The sequence below is a fragment of the Natator depressus genome, chromosome 9 (genome assembly GCF_965152275.1).
Source record: "Natator depressus isolate rNatDep1 chromosome 9, rNatDep2.hap1, whole genome shotgun sequence".
Taxonomy (NCBI): Eukaryota; Metazoa; Chordata; order Testudines; family Cheloniidae; genus Natator; species Natator depressus.
The window spans coordinates 16,854,506-16,881,836 of NC_134242.1; the positions used below are offsets into that span (position 1 = coordinate 16,854,506).

At 42.1% G+C, this 27,331-nt stretch overlaps 1 protein-coding gene and 1 non-coding gene across 5 annotated transcripts; one reads left to right on the plus strand and one right to left on the minus strand.

The window, feature by feature from the left end:
- Nucleotides 1–4,610: 4,610 nt before the first annotated feature.
- TRNAV-AAC (transfer RNA valine (anticodon AAC)) lies at nt 4,611–4,683 on the minus strand. The gene has a single exon. It is a non-coding gene; the product is annotated as a tRNA-Val (tRNA).
- A 3,279-nt stretch (nt 4,684–7,962) lies between these two features.
- Nucleotides 7,963–13,391, plus strand: ACTRT3 (actin related protein T3). 4 transcript variants are annotated; one of them, XM_074962925.1, is made up of 3 exons: nt 7,963–8,165; nt 12,473–12,877; nt 13,064–13,391. In XM_074962925.1, the coding sequence occupies exons 1-3, from the start codon at nt 7,963–7,965 to the stop codon at nt 13,389–13,391; spliced, it is 936 nt and encodes a 311-aa protein (XP_074819026.1). The 4 variants fall into 4 exon arrangements, with proteins under 4 accessions (XP_074819026.1, XP_074819025.1, XP_074819023.1 ...); XM_074962924.1 differs by having other exon boundaries at nt 12,473–12,521; nt 12,633–13,391; XM_074962922.1 differs by having other exon boundaries at nt 12,473–13,391.
- Nucleotides 13,392–27,331: the final 13,940 nt, after the last annotated feature.

Genomic DNA, 27,331 nt, shown 5'->3' on the forward strand with positions numbered 1-27,331 from the left:
CGCCGAGGTCTGGCAGCTCGTGTTACAAAGTCTGGGCCGCTCTTTCCCATGAGTCCCACGTGTGATTTACAGAGGGGTAGGGGCCCAAGCTGCGGATGACCTTGACTAGATGGGATAGTTTACCAGTTACACAATATAGCCATACTGGTATAGCCCCCCCCGCAGGGATACTCTTATTCTGTTGTCCCAGTGGCTTTTTCAGGTTAGCTTAAACTTCTTCCCAAGTAACACAGAAAAGCAGCTGTCTGTAAGTTATGTAACACATTTTTGGGTTGTTGTTGTTTTTCCCAAGACCCACTATCCCCTTGTACCACTGAAACAAACACTGTGTCAGGCAAAGTTAAGGGCCTGCCTAGCCTACCCGCCTCCTCCCCAGTGCACTACATAATTTATCGACAGCCCCAAAATGGCAGCTTCATAGCAGAATTGGGAAGCCTATATGGGGGGATTAAAATGATATAATTATATTGGTACCAATTATAGGAAAAACTGATGGAAATGACTTAGGTGGTTTGGGTACAGGAAAAGAAGATTGTGGAAGAATATATAGGACACAGGGTGTTACCCTCCACTTCCTCAATGTAAGAGAACGTTTGGAAGACTGCAAACTAGGTGGACTGATGTCATACAAAAGAATTTGATTAGCTGCAGAGTTTCTGAGGAACTGCTTCGAGACAGACTGGAATGGAGAAAAAGGATTCAAAGAGCTGACCCATATAGATGGTACTAAGACTGGAAGAAGAAAAACTATATTGGTTTAAGTTCACACCTTGCCTTAAACTGGTGTGGGAGCAGGGCCCTTGCTGTGTAGACATGGCCTCTTAAAGCAAGGAGCCAACCTTGAACTTAAGATCCATATCTCAAGCCATGATTCAGCGAGTCTGGTTCCGAGTGGTTGGTTTAACCCTTTTTCCAGCAAAAACATACAGAACTCTTTAAACATAGTTTCTGGATGTAGATTCCAGTGTGAAATATGTACTCTGAGACACACAGTCACATGCATACATATATTCAAACAAGAACATGGAGAGGCACACAGCCATGCACAGAGAACGATGCACATAGAACCATGTGCACGCACTCTCACAGATAACTGTTACAGTTTGATAGTAAGATCTGATTAGTTAGTTAGATCTTCTCAGATGATTGTGCAGCCTTCTTGGCTTCCTTTGCCTCATCTAGAAAGGGAAATTGAAGGTCTTTATTTTTTACTTTATGCTACCTCTCAGCTATCTTATCTGTAAATGATGGGAATGCTGGTTGCTTCTCTCCACACGAGTGTTATGAGGCCATGGTCAATAATTAAGGTTGTGAAGTGTACATAAATATTAAATGCAGTCAGCTGATGAAGAGACGAGCTTCTGGGTGTCAACCTGGTGCCCGTTCCCCTGAAGAGTACTTTATCAGAAAGATGTGCACTTGTGCTCTCAGTTCTCTACCTCTCATCTCTACCTGAGAGTGGTGGGCAGGAATATGGACCAGTCTGTACAGTTGTGAATAACTTCCTATTGTCTAGTAGTTTGATCTTGGTACAGACACATTGCATTTAATTGGGGGTATTCAAGTGATATATTTCATGTGGATTTTTAACTCCTTTCCCCCCACCCCACTCACTTTTCCAAATTTGTGCACAAAAATCATTATAGTTATGACTTTAAAAAAAAACAAAAAACTGGTTACTGGAGGGAGGGGAAGAGCTGTGTCTTGGAAACCTCTTGATCAAATGAAGTTGAATTTGCACCATAAACTACCCTGGTTCCTTAATTGGTTGGCACTATCATTTTCAAACGGATATGATGATGTATGTGGATTTTAGCAAAGTTCTGCTTTAAACAAAAACTACATTTCAACTGTCACAGTAACTGCACTAAATGCATATCTGACTCCTCTTAGACTCCTCTTAGACTCATTGAGTGCACCCCTTTTAGATCTTGTGCCTCACGCCATCACCTTCCTTGGATTAGAATCATGGGATTCTTCCACTCTACTGCCCTGGCTGCAGTCCCTGGTTATTGTGATTACCTCAGAAGGTCTGACTTACTTTTAGCACTTGCAGTTTTCTTACCTCTAGGAGCAATGACCATGGTAACCAGTGACAAGACAGCCTTCTGAAAGCAAAGTATTGTTTAAATATGAATGTTTTCTCTGAAATGCTCTATTAAAACTATAGACTGTATGTATGTCTAGCTAAACAGGCATCTAACAATTTCCTATATGGAGGACCTAGTAATTCTAACTTCCTACAGACTCTCCTTCAGACCCTCTCTCTGTGTCACCTTGTTTTCCTCGGCAGCTCCTGGAACTGACCCCTTTCCTCTCACCTTTTAACTGTTCAGACCTGGTCTACATAGCAAGTTAGGTCAGTTTAACTACATCAGTCAGGAGTATGAAAAATCCTACCTAAGGGCACGTCTTCACTAGCAACGCTAAAGTGCTGCTGCAGCAGCGTTTTAGCGTTGCTTGTGTAGTCATGGCAAAGTGCTGGGAGACAGGTCTCCCAGCGCTCTAAAAAACCACCTCCATGAGGGGAATAGCTACCAGTGCTGGGAGCACGGCTCCCAGTGCTGGTGCACTGTCTACACTGGTGCTTTACAGCGCTGAAACTTCCTGCCCTCGGGGGTGTTTTTCCCCCGTGTAGACGGGGGAAGAATTCTTCCATTGACCTAGCTACTGCCTCTCAGGGAGGTGGATTACCTACACCAACAGGAGAACCACTCCCATCATCATAGTTAGTGTCTACACTCAAGTGCTCAGTGGCACCACTATAGCTTTTTAAGTGTAGACAAGCCCTTTGTGTTCTTTTGATCTCTAAGCTCCCAACATTAAAAAACAACTGTATCATATCAAACTGGTGTCTGGAATTACACCATTCTGTTGTGACTGCCCCCCCCCCCCATGTTTGCTGGGAAATTATTTATCTGGATCCATTGTATTGCTTTAAGCTTGTTTTTCCCAGAGCCCCTTATTAAGTTAGGATAATACATTCAAACAGGAAATTTGAATAACCCAACATAATTCTACAGTAACTTTATCTTACTGACCAGGTCACATAAAGTGATTATAAAATTATTACATCTCAGTATCTTTAGCTTATTATAAAATAGCATCTTCAAGGCTGTCACAGTAACTATAGCTAAAGTGCATCTGTGGCTGACCCATTAATAGGAAAAAGCTTTCACAGATCCATTAAGGGAATGTTAATTGGTACAGTCTAGAGTTAATGCAGATAATTAAATATTTAATTAAGATAGTAGAATACGCTATTTTAAAGGTTCTGTTTTACTAGATGAACTAAATTAAAATCAGTTTTATTTGCTGTTAAAAATTTTGAGCTGCCTGGTGTGTCTTCTTTGGTTCCGTTGCTTTTGTTACCAATGTCCCTACATTTCACATATCAATAATATGAATGAAAGTGACAATATTACAGTAGTTATTTATCAGCATTAATATTGCCTGTCAAAGGTTCAGACAATGCATTTCAGGCTAATTGTCTGACAAAGATAGCAAGATATGTAAGCCCCCATCTACCCTTTAAATATATGCACACAATTACAATTTCTTGTTGAAAATCTAATGGCCAATTGTATTATCACAATATATATGTTTTAACAATTGTTTCCATTATTACCATTGCAAAGTGACCTATTTGCTACATTAGTTTTATTATTGCTTGCTCTATTATTATTTGTTGTTTACTGAGGACCATCAGTATGCTTTGCACCATTTCATTACACATAGGAAAATATGGTCCCTGCCCAAAAGAGCATACATGCTAAGGCCCCAATCCTGCAAGCCTTTATGCACATAAGCAATTTTATTTGAACTCAATGGGACTATTCAGAGGAATAAAGCTACCTGTGTAAATGTTTGCATGGTCAGAGCATGTATTAGAAATACAGTTAAATCAAAGAATGTACCAGCTTTTTCTTTCTTTCTTTCTTGAACATTGAAAGTCTTTACAAAAGAAGTGTTTCTTAAGGAATTATTTGAATAATTAATATCAGAATAATAAAAATAACATAATAATTAATACTGTATGCTAATTTTTATTTTGTTATCCATGGAGATCACAGGATGGTACAGAAGGCGTCAACTTTAATGTTAGACAAATTTCATTGTTAACAAAGAAAGACTAGCAAAATAATAAGCTGCTTAATATTATTCACTATTTTCAGGGCTTTGATATTGCCCTTAGGCTCTTCTCATATACGAGATATGATTTCATTACAAAATACACATAACTGAAACCTAAAACGGTGCTCAAAACTTTTAATCAACTTCAAATTGTGTATTTTTGCACTCATTTAAACTGCTGTTTAAAAAGAATCTAACAAAACTATTAATTTGAAACAGATTCCACTAATGTACATTCAAGTATGAATTATTAAACAAAAACAAAACGGGACAGCTGGCTGGTCAATGCTATAAAGCACTTTACTTTTTCTAAGATCTCATCCTGACAAAATGAAAGGATTAAAATGGTACCAGTCAAAGAGATTTTAAACTGCCCCTTTTGGAAATGTACTTTTTTTTTTCCCCTAATGCAACAGTATCCAGTATAGTACAATGTATTTAAAAGAAGTCTTAAAACACAGATTTACGGACAAAACTGTTTCCGCCCGGTTTCGAACCGGGGACCTTTCGCGTGTTAGGCGAACGTGATAACCACTACACTACGGAAACTTTCCTGTTAAACAGTTTTGAAACTGTCTCTTTTATGAATGTGCTGGAGAACCCTGAGTGTTCTAACAAGACTTGCAATGTGCAGGACCTTTATTTACAACGTTAGCGCCTAAAACTGGCACATTTTCCGGAGAAGCAACCCCTGCCTAGATTCAGGTGGACGACACTTGCATCTGACCAGGTCTCCAGGCACTCAGTGGCGCTCCTAACACAAACATGGGTTAGACTGACGCAAAAATTGCTTGAAACACCACAGTGAAAACAGTTTGGGGGGGTCGGGGGGAGATCGCTCTCCCCGGGCCACCGCAACGGGGCTCCCCGCGACTGCGCTTCCGGAGCATGCACGGCCCCCCTGTGACTATGGACTGGCCCCTCTGCTCCGAGCACCGCATGCCACCCACCCATCAGGCATGGCACCCTAGCGCCCAGCAGGGGCAGCACCCTCTCCTGAGGACTGCAACACAGCATTGCGCAGCACCCGCCTCCGAGGATGCAATTAATCGATTCGCCACTGAGTAGGCATCAATTTACGCCTCCGCTCCCCCAACGCGACTTTCCCGAGCGTCACGTGCACAACAGAGCCCCCACTCCAGGCGCCCCCCTGCCCCGGGGCAGGCGCAGCGCACTGCCTCCCGGGTGAGGGCTGAGTACGGTATGTATCCCATACCCCCGCCTCCGCGGCTGTGCGCAGCACCGCCCCGCAGTACGCCTGACCCTGGGGAGCGTGTATAATAACTCCGGGTTCCCTCCCTAAACGGGCCTGCAGTGTGTGCCCCTCCACAGCCTGCCTCCTGCCCTGCTCTGGGGACTGTAGAGCGGGCAGAGCTGCATAGGAGCGACTACAACGTTCACATCGGGCCTCAGAGTAGCAGCCGTGTTAGTCTGTATTCGCAAAAAGAAAAGGAGTATTTGTGGCACCTTAGAGACTAACCAATTTATTTGAGCATAAGCTTTCATGGATTCCACTGAAGGCATCCGATGAAGTGCGCTGTAGCTCACGAAAGCTTATGCTCAGATAAATTGGTTAGTCTCTAAGGTGCCACTAGTACTCCTTTTCTTTTTACATGGGGCCTGTGGCTAAGCTGCAATCGCCCCCTTTTGACACCTACCCAGCCCCAAGCATCAATCTACTTTCTCCAGTGCTTGGTGCAAAGACCAGGGGCAGGGCTCAAGAAGGACATAATGTTCCTTTTTGGCATTTTCAAAGGCTACCTGTTTGAAACAGATACACAGTGCGGGTGGGAGGACCTTTAATTTCGTGATCAACATTGTGTTCCTAGGTAGTTAAGCATGATACATATAGTTTGACTTTCTTTTGAGTCACACACATGCTTCCCCCCCACTGGCATACCACCATTTATGTTTAATTTTTCGTTTTATAGATTGGATGGATGGTGGAAGATATTCCTTCAACAACTAGAGTGTATTAAAATTAATATCTGAATTCTAATAAACTATTATTCCTGTAGATGAAGTGACTCAATATTCGTTTAGTACTGTAGTATTAAAGGGAGGTCAGTTTTGGACTAAAATTTAAATGTTGTTAAAATAACTTTACAAAACTAAAAATCAGTCAAATATCTAAAATAAATAAATAGATAAATTTGTTAGTCTCTAAGGTGCCACAAGGACTCCTCGTTATTTTTGCTGATACAGACTAACACAGCTATCACTCTGAAACCTGCCAAATATTTCTGTTAATTTAAAAAACAAGGACAGTAAAAGCAGGATTTTTTGAAATCAGAAAGCAAACAGTCCCCCATTGATGTTTGTATCTAAACAACGCAGCATTGTGATAGTAAATAGTGGAAGTTATGTTTCAGAGTAACAGCCGTGTTAGTCTGTATTCGCAAAAAGAAAAGGAGTACTTGTGGCACCTTAGAGACTAACCAATTTATTTGAGCATGAGCTTTTGTGCGCTACAGCTCACTTCATCGGATGCATACTGTGGAAACTGTGGAAGTTATGGCTCTGATCCTACAATTGGATGCACGTGGCTGGACCCCAATAGCCACCTACACAGACCCAGTTACAAAATCCTGGCCTTAATTTGTAGGACCAAGAAAAAAAGAACATTATAGCAACACTGAAGAGGGTAAAATTTCTCATAAAAAGCTGAAAAGAGCTATAAGAAGAAAAGTAAATGTTGTATTTATATTAGCAATAACATATACCTACGGTGTCTTTAATCCCAAAGAATAACAAATCCCTTTACAAATTTAACAAATTGACAGGCAAACTATATATATATAGTATAGTATACTATATATATATATAGGAATCACTTCATTCACCTCAGAAATGAAACCATCTTTGGAATGAAATTCATCCACTATTTAACAATACCACTCAGTTTAGAGAAAGTAAAGAAGACTGTGCCCAATTAAAACTATTTTGGGAACCTAGACTGCAAAATACAATTGCCTGAGTTGGAATTTGTCTTGGACACAATGGTTAACAGCTTGACTCTTACAAAAAGTGTCTTGCACTCTTTAATGACCTCAAATCATCAAGACCTCATATCCCATATATTAAATTAAGCTGCTAGGACCTGCCTTAGGCAAAAGCAAAATAGGCATCTACTGAGACTTGTGTATTGGAAACCCAGAGAACTAATTCAGTACTCTGTGGATCTGTCCAGCCTCCCTTTCAAGCAACAGAATAAGGAGAGATTCCCCACCATTGTCCGGAGCAAAGCTTGGGTCTGACCACATGATGATGGCAGGCTTGCCAGTCTCAAGGTGCTGCCTGCCCTAAAGGTGTGTTAGAAGATTTCATTACTGACTCAGAGGGAAAAGTCCCACCACCAGAATTAACACCATCAATTCCCAGTGGCAACTTGCAGATCTTGGGCCTCCCTAGCAGATTATTCTAATTATTTTTAAAGTATATTAATCAAATTTAAAAAAGAAAAACCCTACCCCAATCAAATATTTTATCCTAAAAAAAAGGGAGCCCCAGGAATGTTGTTATTGCTATTAGTTTTCATATGGAAGGCAATGAGGCACTCAGCTACTACAGTGACAGGTAGCAAGTTAAATCATGGGGCTCCAAGCCAGCTCCTCCAGCAATCAGGGAGTTTCCCATGCAGGTAGTGAGCAGGCTGGACTTTTCTTAGCTTGATAAGGGCTGAGGGGGTGTCTTAGCAACCAGGGCACTACTCCTGTATGTGCCTCTGTCATAATAGGAGGGGATTATCACATGAAGGGGAAGTTGCTGGCCCTCACCACTCCCCAGTGGCCTGAGTGGGAAGTGGCAGGTGGAAAGCCACATCCTGGGATGGGGGATCTGTTACCGGCTGTGGTTATAGACAATGGCTCGGGCCTGATCAAGGCAGGCATAGCTGGGGACAAGGAACCACGTTTCACCTACAGCAACATAACAGGCCGGCCTAAAGCCAAGGCTGTGATGCTGGGGGCAGGCCAGAAGGACCTCTATATTGGGGATGAGGCACAAGCCAAGCGTGGGATCCTCTCCATCAGGTAACAGAGAATGGTGGGGGCTAGGCCTGGGGAAATGAGAGCAGGCGAAGGAGTGGGTTCTCTCCACCTGGTCTAAAGAGGGGGACATGGAAAGATGGAAAGTGGGTAGGGAGCAGGCCAAGTGGGGGGGTCCTCTTCATTGGGTACCAGGTAGGAAAGGAGATGACAGGGGCCCCTGCCCAAGGTGGAGAGGCAGGTTGCTTTAGTGAAGAATGTGTCCGTCAGGTACTGAGGAGGGAGGAGGAGCTATCCCTGCTCATCAGGTACCATTAGCCTTGTGGGAGGAATGTTGTGAAGCAGCAGTTAGGTGGATGCAGGGTGAACTGGGACAGGAAGGCTGGCATCCGAACAAGGAGGGAGCATTGCCTCAGACAGCAGTCTCTTTTGGAGGCCTCTCCTCATGGAGAGAGTTTGGTACAGGAGGAAGAGTTTTCCTCTGTACTAGTCACTTAAATGTTTGATCAGGGAAGGGGCTGCAGAAGAAAACTGTCGAAGAACCTGCAGGGCCTTTTCCAAATGAAAGGCTGTTGCTATTGGCTTTTGCTCTGCGCAGACTGATACAAGCATCCCAAAGGTAAACACGAGACAAGGCCAAACAAGGTCAAAAAGTGGGAGGGAGAGGAAAACAAGGAAGAAAGAATAGAGACTAACAGAGGAGGCTGGAAGTGTGGAAAAGAAGGGAAGGGGGCCACAGAAACAAAGAAAGAGAGGGTAGAGACAGAGAAAGATGCATCCAAAATTCTGTGCAGTTCGACTGCTACAGCTTTATGAACTTTTGCAGCCGGTGTGAAGGTTTCCAAAGGGCATGGGGAGGTGTGCAAAACAATTTCATCTGCCATGTAGGTACGTTAGTGCATTTGGGTATAAAAGAGACATTACAAACACCTTTCAGAGTAACAGCCATGTTAGTCTGTATTCGCAAAAAGAAAAGGAGTACTTGTGGCATCTTGGAGACTAACCAATTTATTTGAGCATAAGCTTTCGTGAGCTACAGCTCACTTCATCGGATGCATACTGTGGAAAATACAGAAGATGTTTTTATACACACAGACCATGAAAAAATGGGTGTTTATCACTACAAAAGGTTTTCTCTCCCCCCACCCCACTCTCCTGTTGGTAATAGCTTATCTAAAGTGATCACTCTCCTTACAATGTGTATGATAATCAAGGTGGGCCATTTCCAGCACAAATCCAGGTTTTCTCCCCCCCACCCCCCCACCCCACTCTCCTGTTGGTAATAGCTTATCTAAAGTGATCACTCTCCTTACAATGTGTATGATAATCAAGGTGGGCCATTTCCAGTACAAATCCAGGGTTTAACAAGAACGTCTGAGGAACAGTTGGGGCGGGGGGGGGGGGGGAATAAACAAGGGGAAATAGGTTACTTTTTATAATGAATGAACCATTCCCAGTCTCTATTCAAGCCTAAGTTAATTGTATCCAATTCGAAGGTAGCTGGGAGTGCTGGTAGCGTAGGGCCTGAGGAGGGCCTATTATCCCTATTATCCTTGAATCACACCTCATGTCGACACACAAAAGCAGTTGCAGGAGTGCACTGCTGCAGTTGTCCCACCATTGTATCTTGCATCACCCTGCCCCACTGCAGTGCTAATGTAGACAGAAAATGCTGTAATTGCAGCTGCACCTTTTCATAGGCCTAGACTGCAGCTACACACAATAATACGCTACTGCTCTTGTAATCTCTTTAGCAGTTGCAATGTACAGTGTCTCTTGTATTTCAAACTACATTCCTGTGATAAATTACTGAAGCGTCTATTATTTTTACACATTAGAGTTTTCTGTTTAATAAGGTGTGATGCATGTAGTTTTCGGGGTTTTCTTCTTTAAAAAAAATAGAGAAGCTTCCATAAAGCATGTGCTACTTTGTATATTGAAATACACTGATTTATACAGTTCCAGTTTTCTTTTAAATGGTATAGCACTTCTCCAGTTGTGGATAACTCCTACAAAACACTGCTTTAGGGACCTGTGCTGGAAACATTGCACCCATTTTACAGTAGAAGTACAATGATTGGAAAGAGTGGTGTGACATGCTGAACAGTTTTATATTAGCCAAGATGGCTAGTTTGTGGACACACCGCACCATTACAATTTACAGCAGTTCCACAGGAACCACTATAAAATATAATGGTGCTTTTCTTTGATGTAGATAAAGCTATTGATTGACAATGCACCTACAAATAGGTGGGAAGGTTGTGTACGGAGTAGTAGCAGGGAGAGGAATTAGAGGAGGGAATAGGAAAAGCTCTGGGTTAGGAAAAGAAGAATTCAAGGGATCTGGTGGAGAAAAGGAAGCACTAAAAGAAGAAAAAGAAAAATTGGAGAGAATGAAAAGAAGAAGAGACTGGAAAATTGTACACAACAAAGAGTAAAAAAGGAGACAGAAAAAGGGAAAACAAATACATAGATCTCTCAGGGCTTGTCTAGACTAGCTTACCAATTAGTTCAGATTAGCAAATGTGAGTGTAAAGTGCTAAACTAGATACTCCACAGACATTTTTTTCTGGATACAACACACACACACACACACACCCTGAGTCTACACTACAGGGTTATGCTGCTATAGTCTCAGTAATGTAGACATGGTCTGTTTGTTCTCTCACACAACCACATGCAATACACACAATACCCAGTTGAACCCTTTGCCTACATGGTGCTAGTTTCTGGGCAGACACTATTAGGCTTTGTTTTAGGTGTGGCCTCTTAAATGACTCTTACCACTATCTTAAGTGAAGGGAGTGTTCACACTTATCAATCTCAATGAGTTTTTAACTCAACTCATAACAAGGCTTCACCCAGAGCATAACATTATTATGAGGCAAATTTCTGCATAGACCAGCCCTTTTTGTGTCTCCAGCTAGCCAGCCTGAAACAACTTTAGAGAGCTACAAACTGCTTCCTTTCAGTGTTAACACCAAGCACTGTGTAGGGCCAGATTCTCCATGCACTGCAACTTGTGCCAGTTCAAAAGGAGTGCATAATAGGTGTAAAGTTCTACTAAATCAGAATAGTAGCATTTTGTACCCACTTTCTATTCACTAAGCTCTGGTGTAAATGACCGCACAAGATGCAGACCAACAGAGAATCTGGTCTTCAGTTTCTGCCTATCACAGCTAATGCTCCACTGGCATTAGCAATGTTGGGAGAACTACCATAGACCACTGCCACCAGCGGTGTTTTAAACACCTATTTAGCCCTGTCCAGATCAGAATTAATCAACTTGGTGCTTAAAACATTGCCAGCACCCACTGTATGTTAAGGCTCCCAACATTGATGGTGATTTTTTGCAAGATTTCTCTAGTGAAGACAAGGCTAATGTCTGGGACTTCCAAGAATCTTTAATCATCTTTCTCTACCCTTTACACCGGGGTGGCCAACGTGCGGCTCCGGAGTCACATGCGGCTCTTCAGAAGTTAATATGCGGCTCCTTGTATAGGCATCAACTCCGGGGCTGGAGCTACAGGCGCCAACTTTCAATGTGCGAGGGGGTGCTCACTGCTCAACCCCTGGCTCTGCTACAGGCCCTGCCCCCTCCCCTGAGCCTGCCATGCCCTCACTCCTCCCCTCTGCCCCGCAGAGTCTCCTGCATGCCACGAAACAGCTGATCGGGAGGTGAAGGGAAGGAGGAGGAGGCGTGATTGGCAGGGCTGCTGGTGGGTGAGAGATGCTAGGAGCGGGTATGGGGAGCCGCTGACGTATTAATGTGGCTTTTTGGCAATGTATACTGGTAAATTCTGGCTCCTTCTCAGCCTCAGGTTGGCCACCCCTGCTTTACACTCTCTATACTTGTTGAGTGCTATCAGAGAGTAAGGTAAATCTTCTAGCTACTAATCTACTGGATGAATTTTTGAGGTCTGGCAGAAGAAATACTCCCACAATAATGTTTAATAAACATACATTATCAATAATGAAATTAATAAATTGTAAAAGATTCATATTGGACTTTTCAGTAATATTTTAAAAATCATGTTTACATACTTTTTAAAATGTAGGTCCTAATCCTGCAACGTGCTATATCCCTTCTTAGATGTGCTGAGAGTTAAGGATGTTCAGCAGCTCTAGGAGGCAATCACCAACTTTCTTGAGCACAGGCCATTATTCATTTTATTTTTCAAGTAAACACTTGTGACTTAAGAGTTTTATATACAGTACACTTCATGAAATGCTATACTTGGGAATCACCAGACAAGGTGAACCTGGTAAATGGTGAATGCTGGGGTTATGGGCATGGTGATTTTGTTAGGAAAATGTTGCCTTTGTTTTTCGTCTGTTTGAACCACATGTAGGTACCCAGTGGAACATGGGATTGTCACATCTTGGGCGGACATGGAGGCTGTGTGGAAGAATGTCTATGACCATGACCTGAAGACGAAGGCAAGTGAGCGGCCAGCACTGTTCACCGAGGCACCGCTCAACCCACTGGTCAATCGAGAACATATGACAAAGGTTCTCTTTGAGCGCTTTGAGGTACCAGCCCTTTATGTGGCCATCCAGGCTGTACTGGCACTCTATGCATCAGGCCTTACCACGGGCTGTGTGATGGACTCTGGTGATGGCGTTACCCACACTGTACCTATCTTTGAGGGCTACTGCTTGTCCCATGCCGTTCTCCGGCTTGACCTGGCTGGCCGTGACCTTACAGACTACCTGATGAGGATCCTTAAAGAGAGTGGTGTCTCCCTGGTCAGTACAGCTGAAAGGGAGATTGTACGAGACATGAAGGAGAACATGTGTTATGTGTGTCTGTATCCAGAAGAGGAGATGGCTAAGAATCCAAGTGAAGTAGAGAAATCTTACAGGCTGCCTGATGGGCAGGTTATTAAAGTCCAGAATCAAAGGTTCCGCTGCCCTGAGACCCTTTTCTGCCCATCTAATATTGGCATAGAGGCCCCAGGGATTGACAAGCTCTGCTTCAACACCATCATGAAGTGTGACATTGACCTGAGGACCAACTTTTACTCCAACATAATCCTGTCTGGTGGTTCCAGCCTCTTCCCTGGCCTGGCTGAGCGCGTAACCAAAGAGTTAATCCGCATGGTCCCCAGTGACACTGAGGTGAAGGTCATGGCTCCCCCTGACAGGAAGTTCTCTGTTTGGATGGGGGGCTCCATCCTCTCCTCCCTCTCTGCCTTCCAGCAAATGTGGATTACCATGGCAGAGTACAGGGAAATTGGGCCTAACATAGTGCATAGAAAATGCTTCTGAAATCCAGTTGTTTTTAAAAGGATCTAACTGAAAGTGTTGTGGGAAAGAAAAGAACCTCAAATTATAGTAACCTCAAAACTCTAGGAGGCCTATGCCTGTAGTATTTGTTTGGTGAAAGACTAATAAAAATCATGACTCTGGGTGTGCTTGTTCTAGAATATATCTTTATGAATATGTATAAAATGTTCTGGATTTCTAGTGAGAGAGTTCTTTACACAAGGACAAAACAGTGCGGAAAACAAGTGAAGTAGATGAGAATGACAATTTTACAACAATGGCTTTTTAAATCTTATCCCATTATTACTGAATGTATGTATAAGTGTAATATCCCCACACTTTCTAACAGACATTTCCATTACTAAAATGTAATATTGAGCAGGAAATAAATGAGGGACACAGGCCATTGCAATGTTATTATGCACATATTTGGTAGATTATTTTCCTAGCGAGACCTAGTTGGAAGAGAGATATTTACAGACGAGAAACTCCTTTCTTTTGAGTTATGACCACAAAATAAAGAGATCCACTTTGTTTTCCTTTGGTTGGAACTAAGGTCAGCCGAAGCGCCTGCCTCATTAGGGAAAATTCTCCCTAGAATAGGGTAGAAGAGAGAACTCTGGCCAGGTGGATTTGATGCCTATGTTGAAGAGACAATAGCCTCTCTGGCCCTAGCCAATGGGGGCCATTGGAGTGTGTGGGTTTTGTGGGGGTAATTGGGGGGAGAACAGAACGGGTTTCCTGGCCATGTGACTTTTGTGACTATGGAGCAGGTGAGGTAAGAACACTACAAGCGGGCCACCTTACATAGCACTGCTGCTAGAACTGCGGTAGGCGAGAGAAAGAAAAGAGACTCTTAAGCCACGTGGTTTGCTTGTGGGCGGAGTCAGGCATTTCCAATCTCCCGCGAGCGATACCATTTCCCCTCCACGCCCCGCCAAGCCAATGGAAACAGAGGAGACTCCCGCTAGCCAATCCATGCGCGGGGGCGGGACGGTGGAGGGTATATAAGATCCGCTGCAAGGCAGGCTCGAACGGCGGCGCGGGGGGGCCCCAGTTTTTCTAACCCTAAGCTTAACGTGGCCCCTTCCCCGCCGCAGCCGGCCGCTGTTTTACTCGCTGACTTTCAGCGGCCGGGGGGAGCGGGCGGAGACACCAACCAAAAAACGTCAGCGAGGGGTCCTCCCCTCCCACGCCGACCTGGGCCGGTGGTGGGACCCGCCAGCGAAGTCCCCGCCGCCCCGCCCTGGTGAGGCCGCGGTCAGCCGGCTCGCGCCACTGCTGCCGCGAAGAGTTCGTCTCTGTCAGCCTCGGGGGCGGCCGGGGTGGAAGGGCGGGTCCCGGGCGGGTCGGCCGGGAGAGCAAACGTGAGCGGCAGCCCCAGCGCAACCGCCGTCCCCTGAGCTGTGGGGCCCGCGGTCGGGGCTGCTCTCAGACACGCCGAGTCGGGGGCGGAGGCGGGCCCGTCTCCTACAGCCGCGCGAATCTGCCCCGGGCTCCGTCCGCCGTGAGGAGACTGCTCCGCTCTGCTGCCCAACGACGGGCGAGCGGTTTCCTAAGCCCCCCGCTTTGGTTCCCCCCCCTTCCCCCAAACACGCGCCCGGGGCCCTGCTCCGTGACCCCCGCCCTCCCCCAAACACTCGCCTCTGGCGCCCTGCTCCGTCACCCTGCCCCCCAACATACGCCCGGGGCCCCACTGCGTGACCCCGGCCCCACCCCGTCTGTGAGTCTCCCTCAACATGGTGGGGGCCCTGCTCTCTGACCCCCCCAAACCTGTCCCTGGGACCCCACCTCTCCCAGGATCCTGCTCTGGGACCCCAACACATGCACAGGCTCCTGCTCTGTGCCGCCCCCCCCCCCCCCGACACCCATGATCTGTTACTCTTCCCCCTCTGGCGGCCCCCCGGCACACAGGGCTGTGCTCTGTGACTCTCCATGCTTGGTAGTGCGTGAATATGGCAAGAAGGGCCACAGATTGGCGCGGTGTGTGTGTGGTTGGGGGAGTAGCAGGGTCAAAGCATGGTAAAGAGGTTGTTGGGAGAAGGGCGGCCCACAGAGACCCAATTTCATTATCTGTGGACTTCCTGGATCCAAGAGGAGAGCTGCAGGTAAAAACAAAAGCAGGGCTTCTGGAGCCTTGAATGTTCAGCCTCTCTTAGATGAGAAGCCTCTTTTTGTCCAGGAATAATAAAAAAACGTCAGGCTGAGAGTTAATTTTCTCTCACTTGCCCACCAGTCTTGCCATGTATAGTTAAACAAGATTTTTAATATTTTTTTGAGTGCTGCAACTCAGACATACATGCAGTGATACAGGCTTGTGATATTAAACTGATTTAATTTATGAAGCAGTCTAAGTTATTAATCTATCAAGATGCTTTTACAATGTTGTTAACCAATTGCAGTTGATAAAATACTTGGTCAGTCATTTTCTGTGGAAATATCTCTCTCTGTATTTAAAATATGAATATATAGTACTATTGTAAATGAGACAATGAATTCACACTACTGTGGCTCTCTTGATTGCTAATTTGGTTCTTTGAATCACTGAGGTCTAAGTATCACTGACATGGAGGCTAATTGTGGGAGAAATGCAACAGTCCTGACTATACAAACACAAAGGAAAACTGTCTATAAATAATGTCCTGGGTTGTGCAATGGGAGGCATGATAAGGAGGGTGTAGAAGGTGTTCAGGCTTGTCTTCTGTTTACCTCTTTCTTACAGAGCCTGGGTTTTGCTTAGGGTATGTCTCCACTGCAAGCAGCATGGCAGCTGTGCTGCTGTAGTGTGAATGCTACAGTAACAGGAGTTTTGCTGTTGTAGTAAATCTATCCCCTTGAGAGGGGGTAGCTGAAGGATGAATTCTTTTGTCAGCCTCACGGTGTCTACACTGGGCCTTGGGTTGGCTTAACTGCATCTCTGAGGGCTGTGAATTTTTCACATCCATGTGATTGATATAACCAAGTCAACTAAAGTATTAGGATCATATTTTGGATGAATGTGTATCTTAGGCCATGTTTACACTATGGGGCTATATTGTGTTGGCATAACCCCAAAGTGTAGATGCAGCCTACGCCGATGGAAGGGGTTTTTCTTTTGGTGTGAGAATACCACCTCCCTAAGTGAATAGCTATCTCAACCTACATTTTAAGTGTGGACCAGGCCTAAAACTCGGTGCAGGGCCTAACTGCATCCTATAGCTGCAGTTTAGTAAATTGATGTTTGACCAGCACCACCTAGTGGCTGTTTTCTTTCTTTAATGTAAAATGAGGGTAGACTAAGGCAGAGTGGGGTGAGTGGGGAAAATACATGCTACGTTGCCAAAGGAAAAGTAAGAAAGCTATGTGTGTGTCTTGTGGATTGGTAAAAGAAAACACATGTTCCTGTTTTGTATGTATAACAGTTCTAATGAATTTGTTCTTCCTAAAAATATAAAGCTCTACAACCCTTTACCATGTCCTGTGGTCCAGTTTCTTAGTTCAAAGTAACTGCTTTACTCATTTTTACTTGATAAGTTAGGAATATCTTTTGTTTTCTCATCTATAACTTTAGCTTAACATCTATCAAATATTGCTTTTGGGACTTGCAGTTAACCAAAGAGAAGGCAAGTTTACTTCACACTCAACAAAACATCCTAAGGTAAAATATTTTCAAGTGAGGGTTCCTACCCTTCTGTCCTTCAGGGCTCTCCCTCCCTCACCCCTCTTTGACAGCAATTAAATAGAATTGTATGGGGTTCCTACCTGAAACTACACAAGTGTCAGTCCTTGCTTAACTATGTTCATTGCTATAAGATGCTTACTTCCCAAGAAACTAAACATGTCTCTCTGCCATGTCTCTGAATAGTTGGAATCCCCTCTGCAAAAAACCTCACTCTTTTTTCTCCTTTCAATTCTCCTGCAAGTTAAAAGTAAGCTCACGGTACATATGTTCACTCTTATGTTTAACATGCCTTTTTGTCAGACAAATCTAGCACTAGATGAAATAATTACCTCTAGACATGCCATTAGTCAAGGTAGGGGAAAGGAAGATGGCAAGTGCCAAAATGCAAAACTGGATGGAAAGAAGGGTCCGGATGAAACAAGTGGATCCTGCCAAATGCCCTAGGACCATCTAAGATGAAATTGGAGAAAAAAGTCCACAATTAAATATACTTGACTGGAAAAGTCCCAGTCTGGCCAGGACCTAATGCCTACGAAACAACCCTTGGGTTGATTTATTGGTTGGGCTGGATGTTTTATAAATTAAAATGAATAGGGCAAGAAGTGATTGTTCATGTACTTGGGGCCTAGGTGATGGTAGGCTTTGTTAGATGTAGCTTGCAGAGGTAGATGTAATTCCTATTCAAAGGAGTGAAAGATCAGCCATGTGCTGCAATGATTGCAGCCTCCAGATCGGGTGCCTGGAAAGCTCAGTTGTGTGTGCATTGCTGTTGGCTAGCCTGGGGATGGCAGTGGCAATGAGTATGGTGAGATCTTTGTATAAGAGAAATGAGTGAGCCTCAAGCATGTGCTGGAGTTGACTGCTTTTGCAGCATCTCTAGAAAGCAGTCAAGAGACCAACCCTTGAATGTTCCTTCTCTCCCTTTCCCCATCTGGCTGGCCAGCAGGGGTGTGCTCCCTGAATAATTGGGTACTCTCAAAATCCCTGAAAATACTCCCACTTGGCTCTGAAAATCACTTGGTTTGAGTTTGTCAGCTATCTCACCAACATAAAAATGTTGGCTAGACAATTTAATAGCTAAGAAATGGTCCACATGGACCAGTAAAAAGATCTAGAATTGTGTGTCTGCATATTGATACCACCATCCACCACCACATGGTCTTCTCCTGTGGCATTCTGAACAGCAAGGGAAAGAAAGGAGCCTTGCAGACCACAGAAGGGAAGAGGATAACATTGTTTTCAACAATTTTAAATAAAATTGGAAATTTTACATAGTTCATTATCCACAATTTTTTTAAAATTCTTAGGCTCCTACTCTTACTATGTTTAATTTGGTTTTCCCGTCCAGCGTATGAAAATAACACTGGGCCAAATCTATTCCTTGTGTACCTCATTTTAGTGGAGTTTACAAATTATTTACAAATTTCAGGGAACTTAGGTCTTTGTGAAACTGGGGAGTATATTACTCCAATTTTACTTCTATTGGTTTGTACGGCAGCAAGCAAAATTTTGTGTGAGATGGCCGCCTTGGGGCGTTACTACTGATGATTCTACAAAAAAAAAATAATCAGGGGGAAGATTCAGCTATTGTGGTTGTGTTGCCTTCCCAGATACACTAGTGCTTTACCACAGAAATGATTCGAAAGAGCACTGCTGTGGCTTTTCAGGAATCAAAATAACTCAAGCTCTCAGCAAGTTTTTGCCTTAAGAGCTTAAAACTATTTGTAAGTGGCAGCCACCACAGAAAGTGAAGGAATTCACACTTGATAGTTCTCCCCTTGATGAAATTCAACTGGTACCAAGCAGCAGCCCCTGTGAGAGTGAGCAGCTTGGGGAAGCAGGTCTGCAATCGTGTCATACCTTGCTTCATTACATGTTTCAAATTTTAAATTATTTTTTTTAAAGCATAACATGACTTATTTAACACTTGTGTACAGTGCCATATGTACACTTGCTGTGGGTAAAAAGAATAAAGACATGATCCCTGCTTCGAGGACCTCATAATCTAGGATAGGTATGACATGATGTGATACAAGGAGAGAGAACATCACTCAAGGGGGGGAAAAGGAGGATTTACATACAATAAGGTTATGAAGTTGCTTTCATAAGGTTTGCATCATGTTAGGATTTAATTTTAAAACATGGCCCCACTGTGCCGGTGATTTATGCATGGAGGTTCCACTTCAGGCAGATGGGTAGCTGCCTTTGGTATTGTGCCTCTTTTTACCTTGGTGTATTCTCCATAGTGACAGGGAGATGCTGTGGCTAGAGGGCAGGCTATGGGAAATGTTCCCCATCACTCCACCATCCCTGTGGAGCATCTGTAAGAAAATACAGCCTGGGGCTGTTAAATTTCCTTCAGAGACCTTCTATGCGGTAGGACACACCTTTCCAATTCAGGATAGTGGAAGTGGCAGTGCTGCTGCCAAGGAGCTGGAGGAGGAAAGGGATCAGAGAGTTAGTTTGCAAGTGCAGAGTGCTACACAGATGGCCCTCTCCTCCCATGTATCCCCCAAGAGCTGTGTGGTTCTTGAACGGGCTGCAGGTTCTGAGGCATTGAGACATCAGTTCCCAGTAAAAGAATTTGGAGAAAACTCTGTGATAGGCATCCCATAGCATTTCTTTCCCTCTGTGGGTTTCTGTCACATGCAGGATCAAACTGGGCCTTTGTTGTTTTCAATTTAAAAAAAAAAAAAAATTTACTGTTTAAATAGGTTAGTGTGGGAGGAATGGTTAGAAAGAGGGGAGTTTGGAGGAGACACCGCCCAAAGGTATCGTTGGGTCTGGTAAAAGCATGAATCCAGTTAATTTCTTAGAAGCAGCCTCTCAGCCCACTTGCATAAAAATGGTAAATTTGCTGAAGTGCATCAGGTAGGAGGAATAACAATGCAATAATATAGAAAGAACAGTAAAAACAGCAGGAATGTCTCAAACTGAAGACCTGAAAATGCTACAATAAAATGAATCTTGATGGCCCTGAAGAACGTATATGTGCTGTTTAGTTTGAGACATAAAAGTATGCACATTTCCCCCTCTATTTTTAATATGCTCTTTCGGCCGCATGTTTTGCAATATGTATTTTGGTTTTGTCTGTGGTTCAGTGGATAGAATGCTGGACTGGAGACAGGGGACCTACTTTCTATGCCTGGGTCTGCCACTGGCTTTGTGACTTCAGTCAAGTCACATAACTTCAGTTCCCCTATCAGTAAAATATGAATAATAATACATAACCACATAAGCCCTTATCTGTATGCAGAAGCTGCACAGGTTTAGCTAAAATTCAATTAAACTGCTGCAACTTGTGTGTGTGCATGTGTGAACTCTCCTATTGGTTTAAAATTAGCTATATTGGTTTAGTTTGTGCCTGTAAATTTGCTGACACAAGCTAAACCAATATAAGTCAGGTTTAACTCATATAAAAGTGGTGTCCACACATAAAGTTGTACCAGTTAAGGTAAATCGATATAAAATCACATCCTTAGTAGGTAAACTGGTACAACTTTTTGTGTAGACCATACCTAACAGTGAGATCTATGCTTTAAAAATATTTTATAAGGGCTGCTTATTAATATTATTTATTATAGTTAAAGAAAATTCCAATAAAATATATATATTAAAAAAACCCGAATATTTATGTGGTTGTATAAGAAAATTAAGGTAGAGTTTAAACTGAACTACAGTATTAAGTCTAACAAAACGGTTTGATCTTACTTGTGAAACAAACAAAAAAGTGTCCTGATGAGGAATAATAGTTATCAAAGAATGAAGAATTGTTTTATTTAAAGATTGTTTAACTACTGATGAATCTGGCTAAACATTAAAAGAACTTAACCTAGTCCTGTTGATACACTAATCTAAGGATACATGGACATTTCTAAAATGTAGATGTGATGTCATATATACAGATATGAATCAGCAATGGGAGAGATGTAGCTTTTTTTAACCATTGTATTGATTTTTGGAAATAATCTTTATATGTAAAATGTTATTAAATCAAATCTGCATAATTAATAAAAACAGAAACTGAAACACATACTGGCTTTTCATATTTATATATCCCTTTTTGCTGTGCAAAGATCTGTATTTTCAAGTTGACAGGCTTGATTCAGAAAATTGAAGCCAGAAGGATGGATGTGTCATTCAAAGGCTCAAGAATTCTCTGGTTCCGGTAGGTCCATTATGCTATCAGCTGTGCAGGTTGTTCTCACAGTTCAAATTAATCTTTTTTTCTGTGGATTGCTGGATTTTTTGTTTGTTTTGTTTTGGTCCTTGAATTACCTAATTACATTGTCTTTCATTAACCCCGTATTTACTGTCTAGATGTTATTTGGACAAATGTGAATTTGTAACAAAAAATAATGAAATGACTTAAATGCTTTTACTCTAGCCGATTGAAATTAAGTACAATAAAATAAAAATACTATTGTATCTTTATAACACCTTGCAACTTCTGTCTTCAAAGTGCTCTGCAAACATAAGTATTGTCCTTGCTCTACTGAGGGGAAAACTGAAACTCAGTGAAATCCTGGCTCCATTGAATTCAACACAAAACTCCTATTGAATTCAATGGGGCCTGGATGTTGTCCCCAGAGAATTCATAGACTTGCCTGATGCCACATAAGTCAGTCCCAGAGCCAGTATTAGAACTCAGGAGTTCCTATTGCCCAGGCCACTAGACCAAGTTGCCTCTATATGGGTGACATTCATCTTTGTACAGAGTACCAACCAGGTCTATGCATGTTTGTGAGACTTTAGTAGTGTGTAAGCTTTGTACAGACAGCACAGGGATAAATTGTTTCCTATGTGATCATTGTTTGCCGCTAACAAAACATAATAAAAATAAAAGTTCAGGATCAGGACTCAGGTTATCTTAAAATTAATTATCTTTTTCAGTGGGGTTTCAGCTTTTGAAGTCAATGGTAATTAAGAGTACCCAGTTTTATGTGCACAAAAAAAGCAACCATGGACATTCAGCTCTTAGTTGTATCAGCCCCTAATATAATAATGGTTTAGGAGCAGAACTATTTTTTTTCTTCCCTTTTGTCCAGGAGAATGGTACAGTTATGCAGATTTCTATTTAATTAGTTTCTTTCCTATAACTTTATAAGCCTTTGTTTTTACTTTTAAAATCAGTGCTACGAAGCAAGTTTGTCCTAGCTGTACTGTATAGGTCTTGGCTGATCTATCATATATTTTTTGAACAGTAGATGGCAACATCCATTCACCTGTAGCAAAAACCCAACACAAATATTCAACACATTACACAACCTAATGTAAAGTCTGAAAATATCAATAGTGTGAAATAGAACCATTCTTAAAATGATCATTTACAGTTGTAGATTCAAAGTGAAACAATTTATATGAGCCCTGATATGCTATGATTGTGATTGTTTTCCAACTCAAAAAGGGGTTACAGTGAAATTGCAGTCTGCAATTGCAATTGTTGCAGGTTCCTTGTTTTTATACTGATTAGAAGGATGTTTGTTAAGCTTTGCAGCAGGACACCACTGTGAAACCTCATTCCTGAGCAAGTATGGAATAAGTGTATATTTTAATATATACTTCCGTTAAGCTTTGTAAAAGACTAAGGAGTGTTGTTTGAGCACCTTCACCTGATTGCAAGCAAGATGGTTAATAGTTTTGTCTCGGTTACGCTTCATAGTTATGTAAACAGTTACGCTTCATAGTTTGCACTGTGCTTAGAAAATGTGCAAAATGTGCTTACCACTCAAGGTGGAGAATATGATTTCTAGACCTTTAACTTTAGGATTTACCTTGAGACGTAAGAGTTTGAGATCCTGGCTCTGTTGAAATTAATGGCAAAACTCCCATTGACTTCAGAGAGGGCAGGATTTCACTCATTATGATTCATAATTTGTTCGGATACCATGTACCTAAATAGATAATGGCCAAAATGTTCAAACCTGTGTACCCAAAGTTAAGCTCCTAAATCTCTGTTTAGGTACCAAAATATGAATAACCTGATTTTTAGAAAGTGCTGAGTACCTGCAGCTCTCATTGACTTCAGTGATTTTTTTTATTGCTCAACATTTCTGAAAATCAGGTCACTTTATTTAGTACTTAATTTTTCAATTTTTTCATATTTAAGCCAATGCAGATATATAATAATATGTTTCAATTTCTTTTACTGTTTAAATAATTTCACTCTTTGATTCTGTGAAATACCTGGTTTGCTCTGCAAGTGTGAATGTCAGTCATGTCAGGTGTGAGAGTGAGTGGTCTAACTGTCTGTTGCCCAAAGTTACAACCACTTCACAGCATTGATTTTCAGTTATAAAATTTTCAAAAGTTCTCATGAGTTATTGTAATAATTAATGTTCTGAGCAGACAACAGATGTCAAGAATAGCAGTTTTATTGAGAAGATGACCAGACTCTTGTGTGGTGATAATATACTGAATTATGGATCATTCACAGAAGTGATAATATTGTATTGGTGGCATATTTTTTCTCTAAGATTTTGTTTCTTTTTGATGCATATCTGGGTCAAGTGAATCGTACTGTTGAATGGTTTGCTGTGATTTGTGAGGGGGAAAGTATGGTACAGAGGATAGGACAGGAAATTAGGAGATGTAGGGTTTAGTCCCAGCTATTCTGTTGAGTCCTGTTGTGCCCTGGGGCACTTAACTTCTTGGTGTCTCCATCCATAGAATGGGGATAATGATAGTTACCTTCTTTTGAGATCTACAGATGAAAAGTGCTAATTATATTATTCTCTTAATCCCCCTGACCCAGAGTAAAAACTCGATACACCCATATTATTTTTTGAGGCCAGGCCTTCCATAATGTGAACATATCTTCTAACAGCAAATTCTTAGGATCAGTACAAACCCATCAGGCTACCATATTTGCACTTAATTCTGTTTCCTTCAGCCTAATAGCCTTCTAAAGAGCAGAATTGCATCACTCCTTCCATCACACTAATATTCCTTTATATTATTTTAAAGAACTGTATCATGGGATCTACTATATTTAACTAAGTATGTCTACCATACAGTCCATGTTTTTCATCACAAGAAGCATCTTGAACTGCTTATAACACATAAAGTATACGTTTGTCTTGTTTTAGAATAGCTTTATGATGTTCAGCTGCTTTTATGTCCTCTTCTGTGTCTAAAGATAAGTATGTTTAAGTATAATTCTGAAGTTTTTATCTTCTGTACCATCAGCTTACGTTCTAGTTACAATTTCATATTATGCTTCTCTAGGAAGCTTTGCACAAGCTTAACATGACAATTAAGGGAGTGAACTGGCAAAAGTCTGCTGATTTCTCTCCCTTTCCTTTCACTCTTATCTCAAATTCTCTAAGGTACACCTCTTTATCTACATGCTTCCAAGAAGGTGTTCAGTTAACAACTCAGACGAATTGTGGCTGCTAGGCTCTTTTCATGTATTAATTTAACTCTTCCTTTTAAATAGAGTGCCAGAAAATAGCTGCTTTTGTGTGTTCTCCATTTATTCTGGCTGGATTTTTTTTATAGTGTTGAAGTCACGTACTGCAGCCCTTTGATTCTGCTCCCAAGAAATTATCAGAGATTACAGTAGGGGCGTTACAGGCAAACTGGGATACTCACTGCAGTATTAAATAGCAATTTTGTTGTGTACTTATGTTGATCTTACTGTGTTTTTATTTATAGTTAAAAGGTAAACCTACAGACTAGGACATGTCTGATCTTGATCTGATTAAGCAGAAAAGTTTGTAGTTGTTTTGCTGCCCGGTTTCTAGCGGCTGTTGCAGTTTGTAGAGGACAATGATGCAACACAGCTGACATGCACAACAAAACTCATTTTTCAGTGTAGACAATCATAAGACTCATTAAAGGGCAGAGGTTTATTGGCTTCTATGTGCTAAAATGTTATTTAGTAGTTAAACAAAGCATTGTTTAAACACACTCTGCTCTTTCATTAGATATGACCAAGAATATGTTTAGTTTCCATCTTGTGACAGATACTGCAACCACAAGCAATGCCTTTGGGGACCATATTGTATTAAGTTGATGTATCACTGTGGGCCAGGGATTGTGTGCAGCACCCCCAGGAACCAAAAACAGTGGGGTGTGATTAAGGTGAATCACTTAGGTTGTAAACACCTTTAGAGAGGTACCCCCTAAAGGGTAGGCTTGCATATGCTGTTTCAAACTAGGTTTTCCAGAGATCAACAGAGAAAGAAAGGGTTTTTGATATAAAAAAGGCTGAATTTAAACTGGCTCAGGGCCTTCTTTCAGATCCAGCAAATGGACAGGACTTTCTGTTCTAGGGAGCACTCCAGTCCTACCTACTAGTGGTCCAATAAAACTGATGGGTGATCTCTGGCAGCTTTTAGCATGTGTATAGGAACGTTTATTGGTTTTGTGTGTGTTTTCTATGTAGTGCTTTTACCTTAAGAATAAATGTGCTTGCTTAGAAAGGAGTTGTGTGGCAACTTATAACTGGTGGCAACACACTGTTCGTAGTACTTGGAGAGAAAGCAACACACAGGCACTGGCTGTTAGGAAACTAGCTTGCTGCAGATATCACAGTGTATGTCAGGGGGCTGTGAAGTTTTAAAATCCCCAATCAGAAAGGACAAGAGTCCCTGTTTGGAGTCAAGTAATGGCAGGAGACCTGACTGGGAACTCCTGGAATGGTACCTGGAGGAGTACAGGTGCAATTACCCTGGAAGTGTGACACATCTTTGTTGGTGTAGCAGCAAGTTTAAGTTTAAGATGAGAGTTAAGATGAATTGATTGTTATTATAATAAATTATTTTGGCTCTCATCTACAATTTAAATGTAGCTGTCCCCCTGAAGCACGTAGATCACTGTCAGTGTGGATTAGGAGGTGCATAAAAATGTACTCAAAGTTGTCTAGGATTGGAGCTGAAAGGATTCAGCCTATCACTAGGCTGGACCATTCATTTAATAAATATGAAATGAATATAAGCTTACCATCAATGTTTGGATAATGTTGTAGTGAACCTAGTTAACTGGCAATTTGTGAATAAAGGAAGAAGTTCCCATGTAGTCAAGCTCCCATATAGTCAAGTTTTAGTCTAAAAAGAAAAATCAAGAATATTCAGCTGAAATGAGACTGGTTTTAGGGGTCTGTGTTCTTATAGGTATGTTTAATAATAGTTGGTGAAAGTTAAATCAGCCTGCTTCTGCCAGTTTCATCGTATTATAACTAAGTCCCTGACCATTACCATAAAACAGTCTCCAGCTCTAAATTGCAACCAGTTTAGTATTAACTAATTTGGGTGGAACATCAAGCATGTGGCATTGTCAAATATTTGGGCGGTGTCATAGACAGTACTGGAAGATACTCGAAAGATGTGGATGCTTGTCTCTCAGCAGCTGCTGCCATGTTTCAGGTCCTTCAACGGCTTCTGTGGGGATGTCCTTGCTGTGGAGCTTGCTGTGAAGCCACAGATCTATAGAACCATGGTTATACCAACTCTGTTGTATGGAACTGAAATCTGGGTGCTGAGAGAGGCTGAAGAACACTGGATTGATGTTTTCAATTCTTGTTATCTTTGTCAGCTGCTCCATGCCAACTTGCAGGACAAGATAAGAAATGTGGATATTTGAAGCCAAACCCAGCAACTGCCTCCGTCAATACTAGCTCTGTTTCGGTGGTGTTCTTAGTATGGACATATTAGACTGGAAGACCAATGAATTCTGAAGTGTGTACCAAGGAATGCCACTACATGGCTGCTGACCACATGGGCATCAAAAGCTTCAGTGGTGCAATAAGATTGTGATTGATGGGCATAAATACACTGACCACCTTAGGCACCTTGCCAGAGATCGATCTGGGTGGTACTTGATTTGCAAGGCGGCCATGTCCCTTTGGGATTTGCCATGATGATGGAAAATGTTGAAAATTTTGAAAAGTTGCATTTACATGACTTACTTTCCTTCATCCTAAATTATGGAGTTCAATTCTACAATTGAGGTCAGTGGCAGAATTCTAATTGACTTAAATGCGAGCAGGATGAGGCCCATAATACAATCAATCTCTGTACATCTGGAGCAATCAGAATGAATGATAAATATCGGGAAATGCAAACTGGGATCCTGCTCGTGCATTCTTTATTCATGCAAACACCTATGGACTTCAGTGAAAAATTAGCCTGAAACTGGCTTACTGAATTGGGATCTCTGTTTTATAGAAAGAAACTTAACCAGGACGGCTAAATATTAAAAAAAAATTCATGCTTCTAAAAACAGGACATGAACATGTTTTCAGATCTTTGATATGTGTATTGAGGGTGATAATATTGGT